This window comes from Ornithorhynchus anatinus, chromosome X5 (genome assembly GCF_004115215.2).
Source record: "Ornithorhynchus anatinus isolate Pmale09 chromosome X5, mOrnAna1.pri.v4, whole genome shotgun sequence".
NCBI lineage: Eukaryota > Metazoa > Chordata > Mammalia > Monotremata > Ornithorhynchidae > Ornithorhynchus > Ornithorhynchus anatinus.
In genome coordinates this window covers 56636934-56660360 of record NC_041753.1, presented here as the reverse complement: position 1 = coordinate 56660360, position 23427 = coordinate 56636934, and the positions used below count along the sequence as shown (strand labels likewise).

Below are 23427 nucleotides of genomic sequence, written 5' to 3'. Positions count from 1 at the left end.
AGTTATTAAATGTAAGGCATAAAACAGACAAGAATGGCTTTGATAAAATACAATCATTTTACTAATTTTCTCACTGGGCACTGAGGAGACTATTCTGTTCCCTTTTTGGTCTTTAGTAGTGACAGTAACAGTCCCTAATAGCAATGGGGTTTAGAAAGAATTTCAAAAATTCACCTCTTGAATTTGTGTTTTACAATTTACTTTTTATAATGGAGACGTTTAACTCAATCTTCTCAGTTGCCTTAACCATATTAGCTGTATTTTGGTGGCTTAGTGGGAGAATAGCTTTTACCTGTAGTGGGCTAAGGAGAAGGTACACAATCTAACAGTCGCAAGAAAACAAGACCTCAGGAGTCCTTTGAGCATTTCCTCTTTGATTTGATCAGAAATGTTCTATATTAGTCCAATGAAATGATGAATATTTGCCTTCCATACTTCAATGAGTATCATTTGGGAGCAGGAAGGTATCATTGGTGGTAATTATTTTACATGGCATCCTTCTAATAACTAGAATTACTAACATGTCTCAAACAGAACTTAACATGTTCAGAACTTCTCATATTCCCACCCAAAAATTGCCCTCCCCTGCCTTTTGCTGTAGACAGCACCACTGTGCTCCCCGCCTCACGAGCCCATGACCTTGGTGTTATCCTTGACTCCATTCTCTCATTCAACCCTCATATTCAAGGTCTCCAAATCTTGTCGGTTCAACCTTCACAACATCGCTAAAAACCACCCTTTCCTCTCCATCCAAAGTGGTACCACGTTAACCCAAGCACTCATCCTACCCAGCCTGGATTACTGGATCAGCCTCCTGTCTCTCCCCACTTCAGTCCATACTTCACTCTGTTGCCCAGATTATTTTTCTATGCAACTGTTTGGCCCATGTTTCCCCACTCAAGAACCTCCAGTGGTTGCCCATCCATCTTTGCAGACAGAAACTCCTTTCCGTAGAATTAGAGCACTCAGTCACCCTGCGCCCCCCAGCCCCAACCTTACCTCCCTGATTTCCTACGACAACCCAGCCTGCACATTTCACTCCTCTAATGCCAACCTACTCACTGTACCTCTATCTCATCTATCTCAACACCGACCACTTGCCTATGTCCTGGAACTCCCTGCCCCCTTCATATCTGACAGATACCACTCTCCCCACCTTCAAAGCCTTATTAAAAGCTCATCTCCTCCAAGAGGCCTTCCCCAACTAAGCCCTCATTTCTTATTTCCTCTTCTCCCCCTCCCTTCTGTGTCATCCTTTACTTGGATTTTCACCCTTTATTCACCCCTCCTTCAAACCCACAACACTTATGTACATATCCGTAATTAATTTTATTAATGTCTGCCTCCCCCCTCCAGACTGTAAGCTCACTGTGGGCCTGGAATGGGTCTATCAACTCTGCTATTCTGTATTCTCCCACGTTTAGTCCAGTGCTCTGCCCACAGTAAACACTCAATAAATGCAATTAATTGATTGGAACAAAATGAAGGCTTTAGGCTGCATTAACAGATGAAAAAAAAAAGAAAAGAAAACCCGGAATCAGAAAAGACATCCAAAAATTGGAAATCAGAGTTGAGGAAAAATATATTATTTTCACAGGACTGTTACATACAATGCAACTAATTACAAAAGCAAAAATAAAAACTTAGAGACTAGCCCAGTTGAACAGAGGTGCTTTTGATTTTCTTAAAATTTAGTCCTACATCAAGTATCTTTGCCAGAATATACTAAAGAAGACAGGTCTAATGTGGTTTTTAATGCTTTAGACAGTTCCAATGCCAGCAGTTCATGAAGGGACATTCCATCGTGAGAGTATACCCAATTCTTTCCAGTCCAGTCATAGCGTTTGGGTCCACTAGAAAATAAAACAGAAAGTTCATTTTGAGAGTACTCCTAAAGCTAAGACAATCTCAACTCACTAAATGCACACTGCAGAGAATTTCTTAAAGGTATTAGAGAGACAATACAGAATTATAAAATCACTGTTTTATTCACAAGGGCCCCCGCAATGTGTAATTAATTTTGAGAAGTTCAAACAGTACTTTTGTTGGAAAGCAAAGGGGAAAAATTGCCCTTGTTTCCTAAGTAGCTATTCTAAAAACAGTAGTGAGCTAATTATCTGAATACTGGTTTTCTTCAGGAAGGTTAAATTAGATAACTGAAAGTAGCTTGGATTCATTCATTCATTCAATCATATTTATTGAGCGCTTACTATGGGCAGAGCACTGTATTAAGCTCTTAGAATGTACAATTCGGCAATAGATAGAGACAATCCCTGCCCAACAATGGGCTCACAGTCTAAATGGGGGAGACAGATGACAAAACAAAACAAGTAGTCAGGCATCAATACCATCAAGATAAATAGAATCAAAGATGTATATACATCATTAATAGAGTAATAAATAATATATATATGTACAAGCGCTGTGGGGAGGGGAAGGGGGAAGAGCAGATGGAGGGAGTAGGGGGAACGGGGAGGGATGGCTCATGTCTGTCCAAAGCAGCCAGGCCTAATTTTATTGCAACTTTGGGACTGGTTCAATTAGCTTCCAGCCTGATTAGTTTGCTAATTTGCGCAATCTTCTTTCTAGTGCAAGTAGTGAGACTGAATGATGGAGAGTCTCAAAACCTTTAGATGTTCGCTCTTGAGCCAGGGGAAAAATGGAAGGGGCTAGAGTTCTCTATTCCTTCAGCAATTTTCCCAGGCTTAGAAAGAGCATGAGTAGAAAGGGTCAGGAAGGAAAAGGACTTGGACAGTCCTGGATGTTTTTAAACTCTTCCAAACTTTCCAGCAGGGCAGTCACATTGCTCTGTCAACTTTGCTGGAGGAAACAGAAAGAGTTTAACCATCTTTATACAATTAAAAAGCACAGTGAAAATATTAAAGCGTGCCTTCACCGCTGATGCCACTTCCATGTCTCACTGGGGAAACCAGCACTGCTAACAACCCAGGCTATCCAAGAAACAGAACAAAGTCAAAAAACAAACCAAAAACCCCCACAAATTGACCAGACTGATGCATCTCAATGAATACATTTATACATGCACAAAAAGAAAAAAGGCAGGAAAATTCAAAGATAAATCAAAGTAATTTTGAGTTTAAGAGACATCTTTCACTAATTTGAGAACTGATGGCTGTTGGTTGAGTCAGGATTATTTGCTCCAGTTATTTCATTATGGGGATTCCTTTTCTTGTCTGGAGCGAAAACAGGATATTCATTTCACTATCGTTTTAGATTTTAAAACATAATTCCATATTCCTCTGTGTAAGAAGCTAAAAGGTCTGACCCATATACACGGATTTTAAATGAGAGAAAACTCAAGTCTGCACAATGCCTCATCTATTAGGATATTACTAGTCAGTGCAGCTCCCTTTCAGTTTAAGCTGTGTCCCTCAATTACACACACTTTTGGTATGGTCTGTGTACTCAAAATTCAGTGAATAAGTGGACGAACCAAGGGAATTTGTAGCATGTAGTTTTATTCTTTAAAAAAAAAAATCAACAATCTAAATTTGATTCCCTGTCACTTGAAGACAAAAACCGGACCAGGAGGTTTCCCATCTAGTAAACCTGGGGCATTAGAATCTGATAATGAAGAGATTTTCACAAGTCTGGGCCTGGCCTATGAGCTCGACATAACTCAGAGGCAGGAGAACAAAAATTTATCCTGATTTGGGTTAAGCTCAGGCTTGGATGAAGTTATATATTGCTCTCCTAGTTCACGTTTCCTCAGGGGAAGCTGAAGCTGAAGACTGGGAAGCCCCCAACAACCACTGTGTTGTAGTTTCTTCTGCTCCAGGTTAACTATGTCACCCCCGGAGCAGATCAACAGACCTGAGTTAAAAGTCAAAAGGGAAGCAGTGTGGCCTATTGGAAAGTTCCCCAGGCCTGGGAGTCAGAGGACCTGGGTTCTAATCCCAGTTTCCTCACTTGCCTGTTGTGTGAACTTGGGCAAAGCCTGAGACTTCTCTGTGGCTCAGCTTTCTCATCTGTAAAATGGAGATTCAATGTTTTTGCTTCCTCCTACATAGACTTGCATCTCTCCTACTGCACAGCACATATTAACCAATGCCACAATTCTCCATCTATACTCACTCCCTTGGTGAACTCATTTGCTCCCACGCTTCAACTATCATATCTTTGCAGATGACACCCAAATCTACATCTTTTTTCCTGTTCTTTCCTCCTCCCTTCAGGCTCATACCTCCTCCTGCCACGAGGACGTCTCCACCTGGATGTCTGCCCGCCACCTAAAACTCATGTCCAAAACTGAGCTCCTTATCTTTCCTCCCAAACCCTGTCCTCTCCCTGACTTCCGTCACTGTGAACGGCACGACCATCCTTCCTGTCTCACAAGTCCGCAACCTTGGTGTCATCGTTGACTCAGCTCTCATTCACCCCACACATCCAACCCTTCACCAACGCTGACGGTCTCAACTTTACAATATCACCAAGATCAGCCCTTTCCTCTCCATCCAAACGGCTATCATGCTGGTACAAGTTCTCATAATATCCCGACTGGATTACTGTGTCAGCCTTCTCTCGGCTCTCACTTCCTCCTGTCTCTCCCCACTCCAGTCTATTCTTCATTCTGCTGCCCGGAACGTCTTCCTACAGAAACACTCTGGGCATGTCACTCCCTCCTTAAAAGCCTCCAGTGGTTGCCCATTAACCTCCGCATGAAACAAAAACTCCTCACTCTTGGCTTCAAAGCTCTCCATCACCTTGCCCCCTCCTACCTCACCTCCCTTCTCTTTCTACCACCCACCCCGTACACTCCGCTCCACTGCCACTTACCTCTTCACTGTCCCCCGTTCACGCCTATCCCGCCGTCGACCTCTGGCCCACGTCCTACCACTGTCCTGGAATGCCGTCCCTCACCTCTGCCAAACTAACTCTCTTCCACTCTTCAAAGCCCTACTGAGAGCTCACCTCCTCCAAGAGGCCTTCCCAGACTGAGCTACCCCCTTTTCCCTCTGCTCCCCCTCCCCTCAACTGAGCCCCCTTTCCCTCTGCTCCCCTTCCCCCCAGCACTGTGCTCATTTGTATATATTATTACTCTATTTTGTTAATGAGGTGTAGATCCTCTTGATTCTATTTATCGTGATAACGTTGTCTTGGTTTTGTTCTGTTTTGCTCTGCCGTCTGTTTCCCCCAATTAGACTGTGAGCATTGGGCAGGAATCGTTTCTTTCTGTTGCCGAATTGTACATTCCAAGCGCTTAGTACAGTGCTCTGCACATAGTAAGCTCTCAATAAATACTATTGAATGAATGAATTATCATCATCATCATTATAGGCTTTGGCACCTTATCAGAGATGCTTTTTGGGTTCAGGCCTAAAACCTCAGCCCTGCGTGTTCCTCCTGGTTTGGTGAATTACATTTGTTTCATCACTTCTTGAGTATGTTTGAAAGAAGGAATTAAAATCTCAGCCAATGTAGAGTAAGCATTAATCTGAGAGCCAGTTCGTCCTCATCTTAATTTCTCCATTATAAAACTCTTTCATCCTTCCCTCCTGTCTTTGGAACTATGCTCCTTCATTTTTCTGCCTCTTTTTAGGTTGGAAAATTTTCTCCAATTGACGTTCATTTGCATTTACATCTTTTAGTTGCTCACCCTGAAATCCCATTTGTATTCTTCTCTTTCATAAGAACACTTATCTTCCGTGAGTGTGAGTTTTGCTTAGGATTCTCCAAAGGGTTTAATCCTGATTTTAATCATTAATAATTGTAGTATTTATTAAGCACTTACTATGTACAAAGCACTGGGGTAGATATAAGATAACCAGGACCCACTGGGGGCTCACAGTCTAGGTAGAAGGGAGAATAGGTATTGAATCCCCAATTTGCAGATAAGGGAACTGAGGCCCAGAGAAGTCAAGTGACTTGCCCAAGATCATACAGCAGACACGTGGCAGAGCTGGGTCTACACCTCAGGTCCTCTGACTCTCAGGCCCATGCTCTTTCCCCTCGGCCACACTCCTTTTCTTCCATCCCAAGCAGCACACACTCTTCCCGTACTCATTTCTCCAACATGCTTCATGTTTAACATTTTGGAATTTCTACAAATCGGCAGAATTCTTTAAATTCCACATTTCAAACGTCACATAATGAATCCCAGGTCAGCCTCTAATTCATACATTCTCTATTATTTTCTCCGCAATAGACTGAAAGGTCACTAGTAGATTCTAGTTTGGATTAACTCGGGTTAGATCCTTTAATACTTTGAGTTTATAGAGGACTATTTTTCCAAAGTGCTTTCACATCAATTATTTCATTTTGTCCCCACAAAAATCCCTGTGAGGTAGGGAGAGGCAGGTATTAACTATCTACATTTCACAGATGAGGAACCTCTGAAGTATGGAAATGTTAAGTGACTTGCCTGAGGCCACACAGTAAACCAGTGGCAAAGCTGAAACTAGAACCCTAGTCTCCCAGATGATTCCCAGACTCATTCCTCTCTTGACCGTGCTGCCTTTCCCAGATCGCAATGCTATCCTCTCCATGTTTACTAACTTAACGTTGCATCTGGGATCAGTCCATTTCTCATACCTTGAGAGATGGCCTGTTAACTTATTGTCTTTGAGGAGAGCATCAAGTATTTTTTTTTTGGCAAACAACCTTGTTTAAGTCATTTCGTAATAACAATCTACAAGAAAAATACATGACTCTCTGTTAGAGATGGAGTGGAGTAATTAATGAAGCTTTGCAGGTGACACACCTTCAAATGGATTTATCATTCACTTATGGTTTGTCACAAAATGGAGTATCCATTTTGTTACCAAAGACCACATTCTTGGAACTTTTGTTTTTGGTTTTCTCCATATTTTCATATTGCTTGGATATCCCACATTGGGTAACATCTAGCATTTTCACCTTAATTACACCAAGTACCACAGAATTCAGTATTTGCACAGATGTCCCGCTTCACTTCCTCTGAGGAGCTTCTGGTCCAAGACATATTTAGCATGGACAAAACTGCTGGTTGTTTGAGAGTTCAAAAGCAAATGGAAAAGTTTTCATCAAAGCAAACACAGAAGAACCTCAATTACTGATCCACTTACGGTAGGGCATACTCACATAGGTATTTACTCACATATTTGCCCACTTTTTTGTGATCAAAACATAGGGGAGGGGGCCCTTACGCAGGGAATTAAATCTATCGATACAGAAAGCAAGAGAATAAAGAGAAGGGAAGAAGTTGAAAGGAGGGGAGAAGGAAGAGGAAGGTAAGAGTATTTGATGTACTTCTTTTCTACTGCACTCTCTCAAGTGCTGCATAAAATAGGCATTCAATGAATTATGGTACCACTCAACCCCTTCTCTCCCTGCCCTGAAGTTTTCGCCTTTCAAAAAAGAAAACTTCACTCTTCTGACCCTACCTCTCTTCCTACTGACACATGCCACTATCAGAGTTTACAAAAATAATATTTTATTTCCTCCACAAAAATTGGGGGTGGGCAGAAAATATGTGGGAGACAATTATGTAAGTAAATATGGTAATTTAGGTAATGGATAATCTGGATAATCCAGAGAGATAGTTAAATGGGTTTAATATCACACAAGGACAAAACCAAAATAATCTTAAAGGTCAGAGTGTTAATACAGGCAGCATATCACAGCCTCCAACACATCTGAAACAACCTGATATCCTGCAAAGACAATGACATTCATTTCTGCATCAGCCAGATAAACCAATGATATGGTTAAGCAGGGGCCAGATAAACAAAGGTGACCTGTAGTTTGATAAATGAATACTCCGATCTATGGGGTAAAAAGCAAAGAATGTATTTTTCGATGAATGCAGCATTTTCTCAATGGTATTTTAGCAGATTTATGTTTTAATTTCTTAATCATATTCTGGATGAAAAAATACAATTTATAACTTCAAAATGTATTATTTCTAACATACATTTCCATCTAAGAGCAGAATAGGGTTATGTTACTCTTTGGTACAATTGGCTCTGCTTTTTTCCATTGCTAGCTGCACATATAAATGTTTAGTTGTTGCTATAACAACTAAATTCTACCTAAACAAAATCTGGACTTTTGTTAAGGTTGGGTGTAAAACAAATTTCTTCAGCAAAGAATTTTAGTTCAGTCAATGAGAGAGTGCCTAGCCAAAAATGGTTTGCTAATTTTCATGGTTCCTTTTGGTTTCTGAGATAAAAAACAAAACTTTTTAAGATATGTCATTTTAGTTATCAGGAAGATTTGGGAGTTGAAAGGTTGGTGGAGGGAGTATGATACTTTCTCTGACATTTTGCATCTCTTGATGAACACAGTGATGAAGGGAACATTAAAACCATTATTAAGACTTGGTGGCTGACATATATTAAGGAAGAATGTTCCCATTTAAAAATTTGAAAACACCACTAAGGGTTAAAATAGGAATTGAACTGCACATTGATTTGATTCATTTCTGACTCTCGAGTTAATGTGTCCAGTCAGTAAAAACCATGATATTTGCTTAATGAATGACTAGAGCAAATTTTCCCAAAGGCTTACAGAGAAACTTGAGGCTTCATCATCTTTCTTCCACAGCCAAGCTAGACTGCTGAAGGACTTTCTGTGCGCCCCTGTAGCATCCCAAGCCTTGGAGAAGCTATTCATGCCAATCTTTCAACAAAATCTTTTATTTCTCCAAGTGAGAATGCATCGTTTGAGAAGCTGAGCATGGATTAAACCGCTGTGCAGCTGGAGTAGCAATTTAAAACCCTTGCACTTGGTTTAAGATAGATGTATTTGGCCAAAGGAAATCAGGGAAAACTCCAAGGACAAAGTTAAACCCGTTTTTGCATCAAAACTTGAAAGTTTCTTTGTCCTGAAAGCAGGTCCTTTATCAAAATCAGATATACTCTTAACCAGTGCTTTTGTCCTCGGGGAAAAAAGGGTTCAGGAATTTTCATTTAAGCAGGCCACTGGGTGGGGCTACCTGAGGGTGAGGTCTCCAAAGAGGGGGTAATACTGAATCCAAATAAAAACATACTGAGCACTTAGGAATGTCTCAAAAATCCAGAAACCACTTCCCACCCACTCTCCTTCCTTCAACCTATCCCTACATACTCTACTTTGGGCTACTTGCCCATTCTCTTTCTCTTAACAACTCCTTCAGTGTTTCTTTCTCCCCTATTGCCTCCTCCTCATTTTTCCTCCTGTCTTCAACATTTTCCCCTTGATTTTTACCCACAGCCCACCCTCATTTTTGTCTTGTTTACCCATCTAGTTTTCTGTTTTGTTCCTTCCACTTTTTCCACTACGCAGCAGTGTAACTTAGTGGAAAGATGACAAACCCCGGAATCAGAGGGCCGGGGTTCTAATCCCATGTCTGTCACTTGCCTGCTTTGTGACTTTGGGCAAGTCACTTCATTTCTCTGTTCTACAGTTACCTCATCTGTAAAATGGCAATGAAATACCTGTTCTCCCTCCTATGTAGACTGTGAACCTGACATGGGGCAGGGACTGTGTCCAACCTGATTATCTCATCTCTATCCCAGTGCTTAGTACAGCGTCTAGCACATAGTAAGTACTTATAGACCACAATTATTATTACTGTTATTCCCCTTATTTGCTCTTTTTAATTTCTCTCTTCTGCTCTTTTATTTCTTCCATCTCCCCTTTTTCCTCTCTCTTCCCCACCGACTCCCAGCCTAGGCCAATTCTTCCTGAAAGTATGCTCTACCTTTTTTTTTTTTTGAGGGGGTTCCCAGAACTGCCTCGTGGGGTGGGGAAGGTCCGCTAGAGGCCTATGCAGTTCCCTTCTCTCCTCCGTGCCCCGCCCTCCTCCCCCCGAAAATAAAAGCCTGCAGCCTCACCCCTGCCTGCCATCAACCTTTCTCCAATCAAGCTGAGGGCTAGCTCGGCTCCCACACAGCAACAACAATTTCAGTGTTCAGAAATCCCCAAACAACCCCACCACAGATTGTAAAATAGCTGTGGCCAGGGAATGTATCCACCACATTGTATTGTACTCCCTCAAGTGCTTCATATAGTGCTCTGCACACGGTAAGTGTTCATTAAGTATGCCTGATTGAGAGAATAATAATTATAGTATTTGTTAAGCACTTCCTATGTGCCAAGCGCTGTATTAAGCGCTGGGGTGGATATAAGTCATTCGGGTTGGATATAGTCCCTGTCCCACGTGGGGCTCACAGTCTCAATCCCTATTTTACAGATGAGGTCACTGAGGCCCAGAGATGTGAAGTGACTTGCCCAAGGTCACACAGCAGACAAGTAGCAGAGATGATATTAGAACCCATGACCTTCTGACTCCTGTGCTGCTGCTTCTGGCTTACCAGAAGTGAGACAGGAATTGCCCCACATGGTTTCCTGATTCCAGAGACTCCATAATAATAATAATAATGTTGGTATTTGTTAAGCGCTTACTATGTGCAGAGCACTGTTCTAAGCGCTGGGGGAGACACGAGGGAATCAGGTTGTCCCACATGGGGCTCACAATCTTAATCCCCATTTTACAGATGAGGTAACTGAGGCCCAGAGAAGTTAAGTGACTTGCCCACAGTCACACAGCTAAGTGGCAGAGCTGGGATTCGAACTCATGACCTCTGACTCCAAAGCCCATGCTCTTTCCACTGAGCCACGCTGCTTCTCCATGGGTCCAGTGACTCTAGGGAAGATGGGCCCATGTTTGTTTGTTTTATGGTACTTGTTAATTGCTTACTATATAATAATGTTGGTATTTGTTAAGCGCTTACTATGTGCAGAGCACTGTTCTAAGCACTGGGGTAGACACAAGGGAATCGGGTTGTCCCACGTGGGGCTCACAGTCTTAATCCTCATTTTACAGATGAGGTAACTGAGGCACCAAGAAGTTAAGTGACTTGCCCAAAGTCACGCAGCTGACAAGTGGCCGATCCAGGGTTCGAACCCATGACCTCTGACTCCAAAGCCCGTGCTCTTTCCACTGAGCCACGCTACTATATGTCAAACACTGTTCTAAGCGCTGGGGTATGTACAAGTTAATTAGGTCAGCCACAGTCCCTGTCCCACATGGGGCTCACAGTTTAAGTAGCAGGGAAAACAGGTATCCCCATTTTACAGTTGAGGAAACTGAGGCACAGAGAAGTGAAGTGACTTGCCCAAGGTGACAGCCAGCAATTGGCAGAGTCGGGATTAGAACCCAGGTCCTTCTGACACCCAGGGCCGTGCTCTTTCCAATAGGCTGCACTGCTTCTCATGTGCCTGTAAACTCCTTTCTCACCTGAAAAGCAGTCCTGAACTCCAGGGCTTCTAGCATCAAGATAGGTATGGTGGCTCTGACTTCCTCATTTCATTTTGGATGGCAGCATAGTCCATGACTGTCGTGGGTCAGAAGTGTCCCTAGGCATTGCTGGGGGCAGAGAATGGAGGGGGAGGCGCACAGCAGAGACTGCCATTCCATGTGGCAGGGCTTGTTCTGTGGGCTTCCAGAGTGGAGGAAGCCCAGACTGCCATCTCCATACACACCCAGGAATCCCTCCATTCAGCCTGCTCTAAGAGTGGGTGGCAGAATGCCGGCTGGACTAGGGACAGTCCAATAATGGCTGCTGCTTGATCCCAGCTGGGCGGAAGAAGCGTTTAAAAGGAAGGAATGCTGCAGTTTTCTTGGCCTCTCTCAGGGAAAATGCCCTGTCTTTAAGAAGGTAAGATGGTTATAGTGGTGCCTAAAACTTACAGATTTCACTTACCTTGTACATCGCCTATCGTATTGTCAATGGATTTTTTATATCAGTTTAGCTTCGATTTTTCCAGAATTATAATTATTTACATACCTGGATGGAGAAGACAACCAGATCTGTTTGTTTGGGGTTTGTTTGTTGATCACATAGGTACCCAGATCACCACCTAGTTTAACTGTTAAAACACCACTCTAGATGTTTAAACAAACAAAGAAATAAATTAGTGCCATTCCTCGGCCATTTGCATACAAGGGCTAAGAGTGCAGTTATAAAATGGTGAGTTTGATAAAACTGCCCATATGACCTCATCCACAGCAGAAACAAATAACAATATAAGTTGCTTTTCCACTTATTTCCCCCCTTTCAACAATCAATCAACAGAATTTATGGAGTGCTTATACTGTACTAAATCCTTGGGAGAGAACAAGAGGATTGGTAGTCTTGATCCATGTCCTCAAAGAGCTGAAACAATAGCAGGAAAGATAGACATTAAAATGAATTACAGGTAATAATTATGGTATTTGTTAAGTGCTAACTAATGTGCCAGGCACTGTAACCAAGTGCTGAGGTGGATACAAGCAAATCGAGTTGGACACACTCCATGTCCCACTCGGGGCTCAGTCTCAATCCCAATTTTACAGATGAGGCAACTGAGGCACAGAGAAGTAGTGACTTGCCCAAAGCCACACAGCAGACAAGTTGCGGAGCCGGGATTAGAACCCATGACCCTCTGACTCCCAGGCCCGAGCTCAGGGGAAGACAGAGTAAAAAGATGTGTTCATAAATTCAACAGGTATCGATTCAATAAGTATTCAAGTGATGCGGCAGTCCTGGATCAGCAGTTGTGGGGGTGGGATGCAGAAGAAGGAGATGAAATTCTATTGTATTGCACTCTCCCAAGTGCTTAGCACAGTGTTATGCACACAGTAGACACTTAATAATATCAGACTAATGACAATAATACCTGCTATCTAGTAAGCATATACTATGTGCCAAGTACTGTGCTACGTGTTGGAGTAGATACAATAGTCAGATACAGTCCCTGTCCCACATGGAAATCACAGGGAGGGAGAACAGATATTTAATTCCCACTTGACAGATGAGGAAACTGAGGCCCAGAGAAGTTGAATGACTTCCCAAAAGTCACACAGCAGGGAAATGGCAGAGCTGGGATATGTCTGTTTATTGTTATACTGTACTCTCCTAAGGGCTTAGTAGAGTGCTCTGCACCCAGTAAGTGCTCAATAAATATGACTGAATGAATGAATTAATGGACCCAGGTCACTCAATTCCCAATACTCTGTTCTTTCCAGTATGCTATGCTGTTCTAGTGCACTGCACTAGGTGCTTGGGAAGCAGTGAAGAGAGCACGGGCTTGGAAGTCAGAGGATGTGAGTTCTAATCCCAGCTCCGCCACTTATCAGCTGTGTGACTTTGGCAAGTCACTTAACTTCTCTGTGCCTCAGTTACCTCATCTGGAAAATGGGGATGAAGACTGGGAGCCCCTTGGGGACAACCTGATAGCCTTGTATTTACCTCAGTGCATAGAACAGTGCTTGGCACATAGTAAGTGCTTAATACCATTATTATTATTATTATTATTAAAACAACAAAGTGACAATTCCTGTCCACAGGATGCTTACACTCCAGCAGTTGGAGACAAACATGAAAACAATTACACTAGTCAAAATAAATAAGTTTAGCTGATATATATACATATACATGTACACACACACACACACACGACTGCTAAGGAGGGTGTAAATAAGTTCACAAGCACTACAGTTGGCTAAAGGGATGATATGCCTCAGAGACAGGACACAGGGAGATCTGCAACCAGGCTGATGCAGTAGCTAGGCTGGGTTATGACAAGTGTCTGGACCAGCACGGCAGCAGTTTGGATGGAGAGGAAGAAGTGGATTCTGGAGATGCTGTGGAGGTAGAGCCGACAGCATCTGGTGACTGACTCGATATTGGGGTTGAAAGAGGGGGAAGAGTTGGGGATAAGGCCAAGACTGTGGACTTGAGTGACGGGGAGGGTATTGGGGTTTTCACCCGAGATGGGAAAGTCATGGGGAGGACAGGATTTGGGAGGGAAGATTAGGAGTTTCATTTCGGTCTTGTTGAGTTTGAGGTACTGGTGGGACCTCCACCTTGGTAGGCTAAAGGTCAACTTTCTCGGATTTTGTTTGACTAGAAATGGAGAGTATCTGAAAATGCTTCTGGCACCTCAAAATTCTCGAAGAGCAGAGCTCCTCACGTCTCACTTTACCTGCAAGAGCCAGTGATCGAGTTTATGACTGTGAGCCCCATGTGGGACAGGGACCGTGTCCAACCTGATTAACTGGACCTATGCCAGCGCTCAGTACAGTGCCTGGCACAAAGGAAGCACTTAAATACTACAGTTATTACACATCTACAACGGGCCAACGAGATCATTCAGAACAGGCTTGCTCATTCAGCCTGGCCTACTAAAATGTTCACTGAAAATGGAAAACTCACTGGCAAACAGCAACATACTTTTTTATTCCCTAGTCTACTTCATTACTTCAAAAAGTGCCCGACGCCAGAGCAAATTGATTCTAAAACCATGTTCCATTTTCCCATACTGGCGGTGCAAGATTCTTGATTCCTCTCTAGACTAAGTTTCTTGTGGGTAGGGAACGTGCCTACCAACTCTGTTATATCATACTCTCTCAAGCGCTTAGTACAGTGCTCCGCACACAGTAAGCACTCAATAAATACCACTGATTGATCTGCCTCAACCAGACCTAGGAAGACTGTCACTCCACCAACATTAATAGGGTTTATATCAACAGTACAGGGCACTGTACTAAGCATCTGGGAGAGTAAAACAGATGTAAGAGGCACAGACCCTGCCCTCAAGATGCAGTTTTAGCCTCCAGGCCCCATTTAAGTTTTGGTCCTACAACTGCTCCTAAATGCTATAAATGATGCTTGTAAAGGCCCTGGCAGAAATAAAGATCTATTAAATAGCCATTATTATCATCAATAATAATAACTATTACTAAACTCTTAAATGTGATGTTTTAAAGACATGGGTTGGTGCCATCAGCTCTTTTTCCAGGGGATGAAAATCAACAGAGGAAAATTATATGGCAGTGGATCCCCTTACAAGCATAATGCATTGACTAGAGGTCCCCATTAAAGGGACATGTATTTAAAATAGTACAAAATCAGATACAGCCATCAGAGGTTTTTCTGCTTTACTGCTCTTTGAACTACATTAAGAACAAAAAATATCCCCTCACAACAAAGATTTTTTTGTGGAGGTTCTACAGAAGAGCAGCTCCTCCTGCCAAAGAAAACCAAACTGTAATGAAACCAAGGTTGGAATCCCTCAATGGCAGTGGATCTCAGCCCATGGACAGTAGGAGAGTAGCTAACTAATCAGGAACAGTGACCAAATCAAACTACAACTGGTGAGGGCTTCTGCAGAGATAGAGTATCACTGTACAAAAGATGCCCTTCGAGCCCAACTCTCAATCCCACCTCCCTCCCCTACTGCTGTTCACTGTGACGATGGTAATACCAATTTTCCAATTATGGGCTGGTTTGCCCTTTGAAGCTGTTCTACAAGGTGGTGCCAAAAAGAGGGACACAAACTACCTTATTAGCCTGCCAACACTCCTATTTCAGGATCTGTCTGAGAAGACACCCGCAGCAAAATAAGGTGGCACCAGAATATTACCAAATCAGATGAAGAAGAAGTAATTATGTGGATATAAAAATAATGACTGCTGTTCCAACTAAATCACTCACACAAGTAGAATACATAGTAGCTTATGAACCATCGTGTCTCTCATGCCATTTCCCAAACGTAAAAAGATCTGCACACACCCCACAGAGTATCTGGCGCCAATTTAAAGGTCGGTTTCCTAAGCGAAGACTACGACTCACCCTCATTGTGTACCTTTCCACAGGAGGTGCACCCAAATACCAATTCAGCCATTCCAATGTAGCCTAGTTTATATTCTAAGGCCAGGTATCTACTGACAGAGGATGGAACCAGCTACTTAGGTAACTCAGGGATTTTTGACTGTTTGGAAATTGGTTGGTTGGACTGCTCTTGGTAACATGAAAGGGAGGCTTGAGGCAGATCCTTCAAAGTGGCTTTATTCTTTAGCAAGAGCAGTTCTTTTGGCTACCTCCTCCAGGTTTTGGGTCTCTCCCTCCCCTAGTTTTTGAATTCTTGGTAGAAATCTGGGCAAGCTGTGCAAAAATGTCTACCAACATCTCCCAAGGAAAAATAATGTTTTAGAACTCTGACCTGAGAGGATAAAAACCCAGAGCAGAGGCAGGGTTCAGAAGGAGACTTGAGCACAGAGACAATGTACAATCTAAAGTGCTCTCCCAAGCTCTCAGTACAGTGCTCTGCACTCAATAAATGCTCAAAAAATATCACTAATTGACTCATTTCCGTTCCACCTGAGGCCTCGAAAGCAACCACGTTTCAAATACCAAGTGAGCTGCATACCTGAGATGATCTTCAAAAAACATGATTTAATAAATCAGGTAATAGTTTACAGAGCAATATCAACTTCTAACATGAATATAATTTGTCAACATAGCCTCAGAGATTTTTGCCCCCATGTCCCAGTGTAATCTTTTGTCAAGCAGAACTGTTTACCAAGTGTGCCACCTTGTGGTTTATCACAACGCAATTTACCAGCATGGTGAACAAAGAACAGAACTTCACTGCAAAATCTCAAAGCTCCTTGTCCTACGCAACCAATCACTCTGAAGAGGTGTAACTAAACAGCTAATATCAAGTTGGATGGGAAAGCAGGAAAACTCCCTTTTGATCCTTTTATGGGTCTACAACTTTTAACTCAAGGGTCAGAATGAAATTGCCTTGCTTTCTGGAGCTTAGGAGACAATTTTTATTGCAAGGACTACAAGGCTTTCTTGATTTCCTTCAAGTGACTAAAAACAATCTTTTTTAAGAGCTAGCTTCCATACTAAATTGTAACCTTCACCTGATAAGGGGTTTAGTTTAGTTTTAGAAATGATGGCCTCCTCACCTCCAGTTTCTCCTCCATCCCCCCTGCCTGGATCATCTTTCTAAAACATCACTCAGCACATGCCTCCTCACACCTCAAAACTCTCCAATAGATGACCATCTCCTTCTGCGTAAAGTACAGACTCCTTATCATTATATATTATAAATTATTTATATGACTGTTTGTCTCCCCTTCTAGACTGTAAGCTCCTGGCAGGGAACGTGTCTATCAACTCTGTTACAATGTACTCTCCCAACCACTTAGTACAGTGGTCTCAACACATTAAGTGCTCCTTATGCCTGATTAATTAATTGCAGAGCACTGTGTTAAGCAATTGAGATAGTACAATTCAATATTCAAAACCCTTTTAAAATTTCACCTCCTCCAACAAGCCTGCCCTGACTGAAGCCTGCAGTAGCCTGAATAGTGGTAACAGTGATATTTGTTAAGTGCTTACTATGTGATGGGCATTGTACTAAGGGCTGGGATCGATACAAGCAAATCGGGTTGGACACAGCTGAATCTTACCAACCATTCAGCTGCCCCTTGCACTTCTGTATTTCATTTAAGTCCATGCCCAGCACTCATGTATCCAGGGATATTTGAACAACCAATTTTATTTATTCTGATCCATGGCCCTGTGAATTTTCCATGGTCTGTGGTCCGCTTCTTTTGGGCAAGGAATGTGTCTTGTATGTCTGCCGTCCTTCCCAAGTGCCTACAGCAGTGAACTGCACTGAAAACAATAATAATTATGGTATATTAAGTGCTTACTATGTGCCAGGCACTCTGCTAGCACTGGGGTAGATCCAAGTTAATCAGAATGGACAATGGCCCTCGCCCACATGGGGCTCACAGTCGGCACTCAAATACCATTGCCTCTAGAAGTAAAACACCAAACAGCCCAGAGGAAAAAAAAAATAGCAGTCCACCCTTCTTCATGGAGCTGATCCTGGTAGCAAAGTGAAAGAAATCAGCTTTGCTTATTATTCATTTGGCTAGAGTTGTTTCTTGTCCTGGTTAAGTAGAGGGTAGCTATTTCTGAAACCGGTTTAATGTTTGACTTGTAAACATTGCCAAACAAGGTATTTACTTCTCCCCCAGAAGCAGCTTTGATGGCTGGAACTGAGGGGCTCCTTTCAGGTTGATTTAAAACTTCAGTCTGAATGGACATTTCTTAAACATTGACTCTGCAGAGCAAGTCGTCTTTCCTATCATTTGTTAGAGTTCCTCTGGGGGCTGGGGGGCCAGGGGGAGAAGGTAAGATCAGAAATTGTGCGACATACCCCAAAGGAAACATCAAAATCTTCGGATGTATAAGGCTTATCTGCAAGATCTTCAAAGAAATCTGACAATGAGTCCAGTGTTTCTTCTGCAAGTTTTTCATAGGTGGTTTCATCTAGTGAGCTAAAATGTCATTAGAAAACACATCAACAGAATCAATGTTAGTCACACTGACTTGAACATATCTTATTCGGTATAAAATTGGGCATGGTTCTGTAGCACAGTAAACATGAAAGCAGCCGAAACCCAAGTCCCAACCACAGGGAGAGTTATGAAAGAATCAAACTCCTAAAACTCAAAACACCTTCAGGGCTTGCAAGTCAAATAGAGGAGAAAATGTTTTAGAACATCTGCAAGTCTTACTACTCCTTAGGGCTCAAGATGGAAATCACCAACTCGAACTTGGCTATTTAAGCCTGAAAATAATTTCCATTTGCAGAGCATAGTTGAAAATTTCCAAGAGGCAAAGCAGAACAAATTTGAAACGTAAAATGAGGCCAATTTTTCCAGTGCCTAAAGCAATCCCCGATGGTAAGCTGGACAATTTGGGAGTTGCTGTATTGTACTTTCCCAAGCGCTTAGTACTGTGCTCTCCACACAGTAAGAGCTCAATAAATACGACTGAATGAATGAGGAGTAACTTCAAAGTAACCAAGGGGCAGCAACTACCCCCCAAGCCCTAGTACAGTGCTCTGCACACAGTAAGCACTCAATAAATACCTATTTATGTATTGATTGGCAGCTCCTGGTGATGCTCAGTTGTTTCTTGCTGAGCTACCTGATGAGGCCATGAGTTCAAAATTCTCTCAACATATTCAACCATCCCCTTTCTCCAGCATAGCTGTACAGAATAAATGGAATAGATTTAGACCTGCTACACAGCCCTGCTCCCATCAAAGCTGTGTTGAGGGGAGCTCCATATTGTATTGTACTGTCCCAAGCACTTAGTACAGTGCTCTGCACACAGTAAGCACGCAATAAATACCAATGAATGAATGACTGAATGAAAGCTCAGCTTCAAAGTCAGGTCAGTGGCTTTGTTCCAAGACTTCATGGTTTTTGATCCTGTCTTGCCCTTGGATGTAATGTTTGGGAAAACTGGGAAGAAGTCTTGGTGCTGCTCCTTGCACTTTTCTCCTATGTGCTGTTCTATGAAGATCATGTTACACTGCAATTTTGACAGCACGTGGTTAACAATATTCTTTACTAGCCAGTCCAGAAGGACTTTGGTTAGGATCTTGACTGTAGACGGGAAGCTCCTTGTGGGCAGGGAACATATCTTCCAACTCTGTCATATTGTCCTCTACACTTGGGACAGTACACTGAAGATGGTGGTGACAGTTGGCATCACCTTAGCATGCATAGGAGTGTAAGCCCCATTTGGGACAGGGACTGTGTACAATCTGATTGACTTGTGTCTACCCCAGTGCTTAGAACAGCGCTTGGCACATAGTAAGTGCTTAACAAGTACCATAATTATTATTATTATTATTATTGTCAGTGCTTACAGTCCATCCCTTCCATGCTCGTAGAGGTGAACTGTGCAGGAGTTCAAGGCTCTGATTGTAGCGGTGATTTTCTAGTTGGAATGAATGCCTCAACAGATCACTCCCATTTGGGAATTGCTAATTTGCGGATGATACATCAGGTGATTATGAACCCCTAGGCAGAGTCAGTCTGACACACTTAGAACAGTGCTTGGCACAATGTAAGTGCTTAACAAATACTATAATTATTATTATAAGTCTAAAGAAAACCCAAGTAATACATCAGTCCAGCCAGAGAAATCCTCCACACGGCCAAATATCTTTCCTGGTCACACAGAACTAAATACCTTCACAGAATTCTGTTTTCTAGGCAGTACCAGACCAACAGCGGAGGATGGGGAATGAGGAGGGGGTGGTGCTTTGGGTGGAAATCAAAGAAACCATGAGGGTAATAATAATAATAATGATGTTGGTATTTGTTAAGCGCTTACTATGTGCAGAGCACTGTTCTAAGCGCTGGGGTAGATACAGGGTAATCAGGTTGTCCCACGTGAGGCTCACAGTCTTAATCCCCATTTTACAGATGAGGTAACTGAGGCACAGAGAAGTGAAGTGACTTGCCCACAGTCACGCAGCTGACAAGTGGCAGAGCCAGGAGTCGAACTCATGACCTCTGACTCCGAAGCCCAGGCTCTTTCCACTGAGCCACGCTGGGTACAGTTGTAGAGTTTCTACAAAAGGTGAAAGCCCCCGGTTTAGCACATTGTAAGGGCTCAGTAAATATGAGTGAATTGAATGAATTGTTGGATTCACTGTGTCCACTCTTCATCAGTTCACTAAATGGTCCCCAAATGGCCTCAAAGAGTTAATGCTCCTCCCAAAGTACCAAACGGTGTCCGATCTGTGTATATGCAAACACTGTACCTACCCCAGTGCTTCATTCAGTGCCCAGGCACATGGGAACCACTTAACGAATACCATAAAAAAACCCAAAAAACAAAAGCAAAAAACTTACCACCAGGGAGTAACTTTTAGGCACTCAGAAAACTGGGCTCACTGTGATAAGATCATGCACTTAAAAAAAAAATATTGGTTTGAAAGTAATGTGTTTATATTTTGAACTAAAAAGAAAAAGGTAATTTCATAGAACTTAATTCAGTGAACTACCTATTATTATAAAGTGTGCAAAGACACTTCAAATCAACATCACTCCAAATCACATCTGGAGAACACCATGCCAATTAATTTCATTAACTTCATGGTAATGTCCTTAAACCTTGAGTCAATCATTTTTCTCTTTTGATATTTTTAAGAGTTTCTTCAGAACTGTACTTGTAAAATTCAATAGCTTGTATTAGACCTTACCTTTTATCACTCAAAGTTCCTGCTTTTCTTAAATGTATAAACTGAATACTCTGGGTTTTGATCTTTAGAACTTGGCTGATATGATGAGGCTGAAAGTAGTCGAAGGCAAAAAATTTAATTGTTACTGTTTTCAAGAACATCAACTCCAAAAGTTATAAAAACATATACCACATTTTCAGCCTTAAAGTTTGGAATGTTAAGAAATTCAGAGCTCAAGTATCAGTTATTATTATTATTATTATTATTATCCTCATCATGAGAGGGTACATGAGAGATAGGGTTCAACAGCGTGGCTCAGTGGAAAGAACCCGGGCTTGGGAGTCAAAGGGCGTGGGTTCTAATCCCAGCTCTGCCACTTGTCTGTGTGACCTTGGGCAAGCCACTTAAACTTCTTTGTGCCTCAGTTACCTCATCTGGAAAATGGGGATTAAGACTGTGAGTCCCATGTGAGACAATCCTATTACTTTGTAACTACCCCAGCGCTTGGAACAGTGCTCTGCACATAGTAAGCACTCAATAAATACGACTGAATGAATAGTAAGCACTTAAATACCATAATTATTGTTAGAGAAGCAGCGTGGCAGAGTGGAAAGATCTTGGGCTTAGGAGTCGGAGGTCTTGGGTTCGAATCCCGGCTCCACCACTTGTCAGCTGTGTGACTGTGGGCAAGTCACTTCACTTTTGGAGAAGCAGCATGGCTCAGTGGAAAAAGCCTGGGCTTGGGAGTCAGAGGTCATGGGTTCGAATTCCGGCTCTGCCATTTGTCAGCTGTGTGACTGTGGGCAAGTCACTTCACTTCTCTGTGCCTCAGTTACCTCATCTGGAAAATGGGGATTAACTGTGAGCCTCACGTGGGACAACCTGCTTACCCTGTATCTACCCCAGTGCTTAGAACAGTGCTCTGCACATAGTAAGCGCTTAACAAATACCAATATTATTATTCTCTGGGCCTCAGTGACCTCAACTGGAAAATGGGGATTAAGATTGTGAGCCTCACATGGGACAACCTGATTACCCTGTATCTACCCCAGCGCTCAGAACAGTGTTTTGCACACGGTAAGCGCTTAACAAATACAAATATTATTATTAGTCTCTTATCTTGAATCTACCTCAGAGCTTAGTACAGTGCCTGGCCCCTAGTAAGTGTCCCCTAGTAAGTGTTTAACAAATACTCCAATTATAGAGAAGCAGCTTGGCTCAGTGGCAAGAGCCCGGGTTTAGGAGACAGAGGTGATGGGTTCTAATCCCGGCTCCGCCATCTGTCAGCGGTGTGACTTTGGGCAAGTCACTTCACTTCTGTGTGCCTCAGTGACCTCCTCTGTAAAATGGGGATGAAGACTGTGAGCCTCACGTGGGACCACCTGATGACCCTGTCTCTCCCCCAGCGCTTAGAACAGTGCTCTGCACATAGTAAGCGCTTAACCAATACCAACCTTATTATTAAAATGGGGATGAAGACTGTGAGCTTCACGGGGGACAACCTGATGACCCTGTATCTCCCCCAGCGCTTAGAACAGTGCTCTGCACATAGTAAGCGCTTAACAAATACCAACATTATTTTTATTAAAATGGGGATGAAGACTGTGAGCTTCACGTGGGACAACCTGATGACTCTACATCTCCCCCAGCGCTTAGAACAGTGCTCTGCACATAGTAAGCGCTTAACAAATATCAACATTATTATTATTACAGTGCTCTGCACCCAGTAGGCGCTCCTTAAACACCACGGAGGACGGACTGTGTAGGAGCTGTGGGAGGGGTCTCTGGGCCTCCTTGCCCCTGTCACCTCACCTCACCGCGGGCGGGGCCGGCGCCACCGGAAGTAGCTACTCACCAAGTCGGCCCTTGCCGCTCGGGCTCGGAGGCTGCAGAGCGACCGTCCCTTCGGCCAGGAGGCGGCAACCCGGACCCCACCGGTGCCCGCTCCCCCGGGGAGAAGGAGGCCAGCCACCCTGCCGCCCAACCCGGGCCTCCACATGCTGCAGACGCGGCTCCTCCCCGCAAACGTAGCCGTCCTGGGGTGGCGGAGGCTCCGCCCTCTTCCTCCCTCCCTCCCACTCTCTGGTCGCGGAGCGCAGGAAGAGCGCCTCCCGGCCGCCGTCGCTGCTGCCCTCTAGCGGCCACCTGGCTCCCCCCACTCTAAACGGACAGTAATAATAATGTCGGTATTGGTTAAGCGCTTACTATGTGCAGAGCACTGTTCTAAGCGCTGGGGGAGATACAGGGTCATCAGATTGGCCCACTTGGGGCTCACAGTCTTCATCCCCATTTTATAGACGAGGTCACTGAGGCACAGAGAAGCAGCGTGGCTCAGTGGCAAGAGCCCGGGCTTGGGAGCCCGAGGTCATGGGTTCGAATCCCTGCTCTGCCACTTGTCAGCTGTGGGACTGTGGGCAAGTCACTTCACTTCTCTGGGTCTCAGTTACCTCATCTGTAAATTGGGGATTAACTGTGAGCCTCGCGTGGGACAACCTGATGTCCCTGTACCTCCCCCAGCGCTTAGAACAGTGCTCTGCACATAATACTTAACACATACCAACATTATTATTATTATTATTATTATTATTATTATTAAAGTGACTTGCACAC

At 43.2% G+C, this 23427-nt stretch overlaps 1 protein-coding gene across 1 annotated transcript; it reads right to left on the bottom strand.

The window, feature by feature from the left end:
• Window positions 1-1557: 1557 nt before the first annotated feature.
• On the bottom strand, window positions 1558-22878 carry FXN (frataxin). The gene is made up of 5 exons (XM_039910911.1): window positions 22673-22878; window positions 20839-20927; window positions 17989-18109; window positions 11772-11869; window positions 1558-1853 (listed from the first exon to the last, which is right to left on the bottom strand). The coding sequence occupies exons 1-5, from the start codon at window positions 22814-22816 to the stop codon at window positions 1703-1705; spliced, it is 603 nt and encodes a 200-aa protein (XP_039766845.1). The 5' UTR covers window positions 22817-22878; the 3' UTR covers window positions 1558-1702.
• Between the last annotated feature and the right edge of the window lie 549 nt (window positions 22879-23427).

Excerpts from the sequence above, each read along its gene's own strand:
- FXN (XM_039910911.1), bottom strand. The coding sequence starts at position 22,816 with ATGTGGAGGCCCGGGTTGGGCGGCAGGGTGGCTGGCCTCCTTCTCCCC. Across the intron at positions 18,110-20,838 it reads GGAACTTTGAGTGATAAAAG|CTCACTAGATGAAACCACCT; the intron begins GTAAGGTCTAAT and ends ATGACATTTTAG. Across the intron at positions 1,854-11,771 it reads TGGTTGTCTTCTCCATCCAG|TGGACCCAAACGCTATGACT; the intron begins GTATGTAAATAA and ends TTTATTTTCTAG.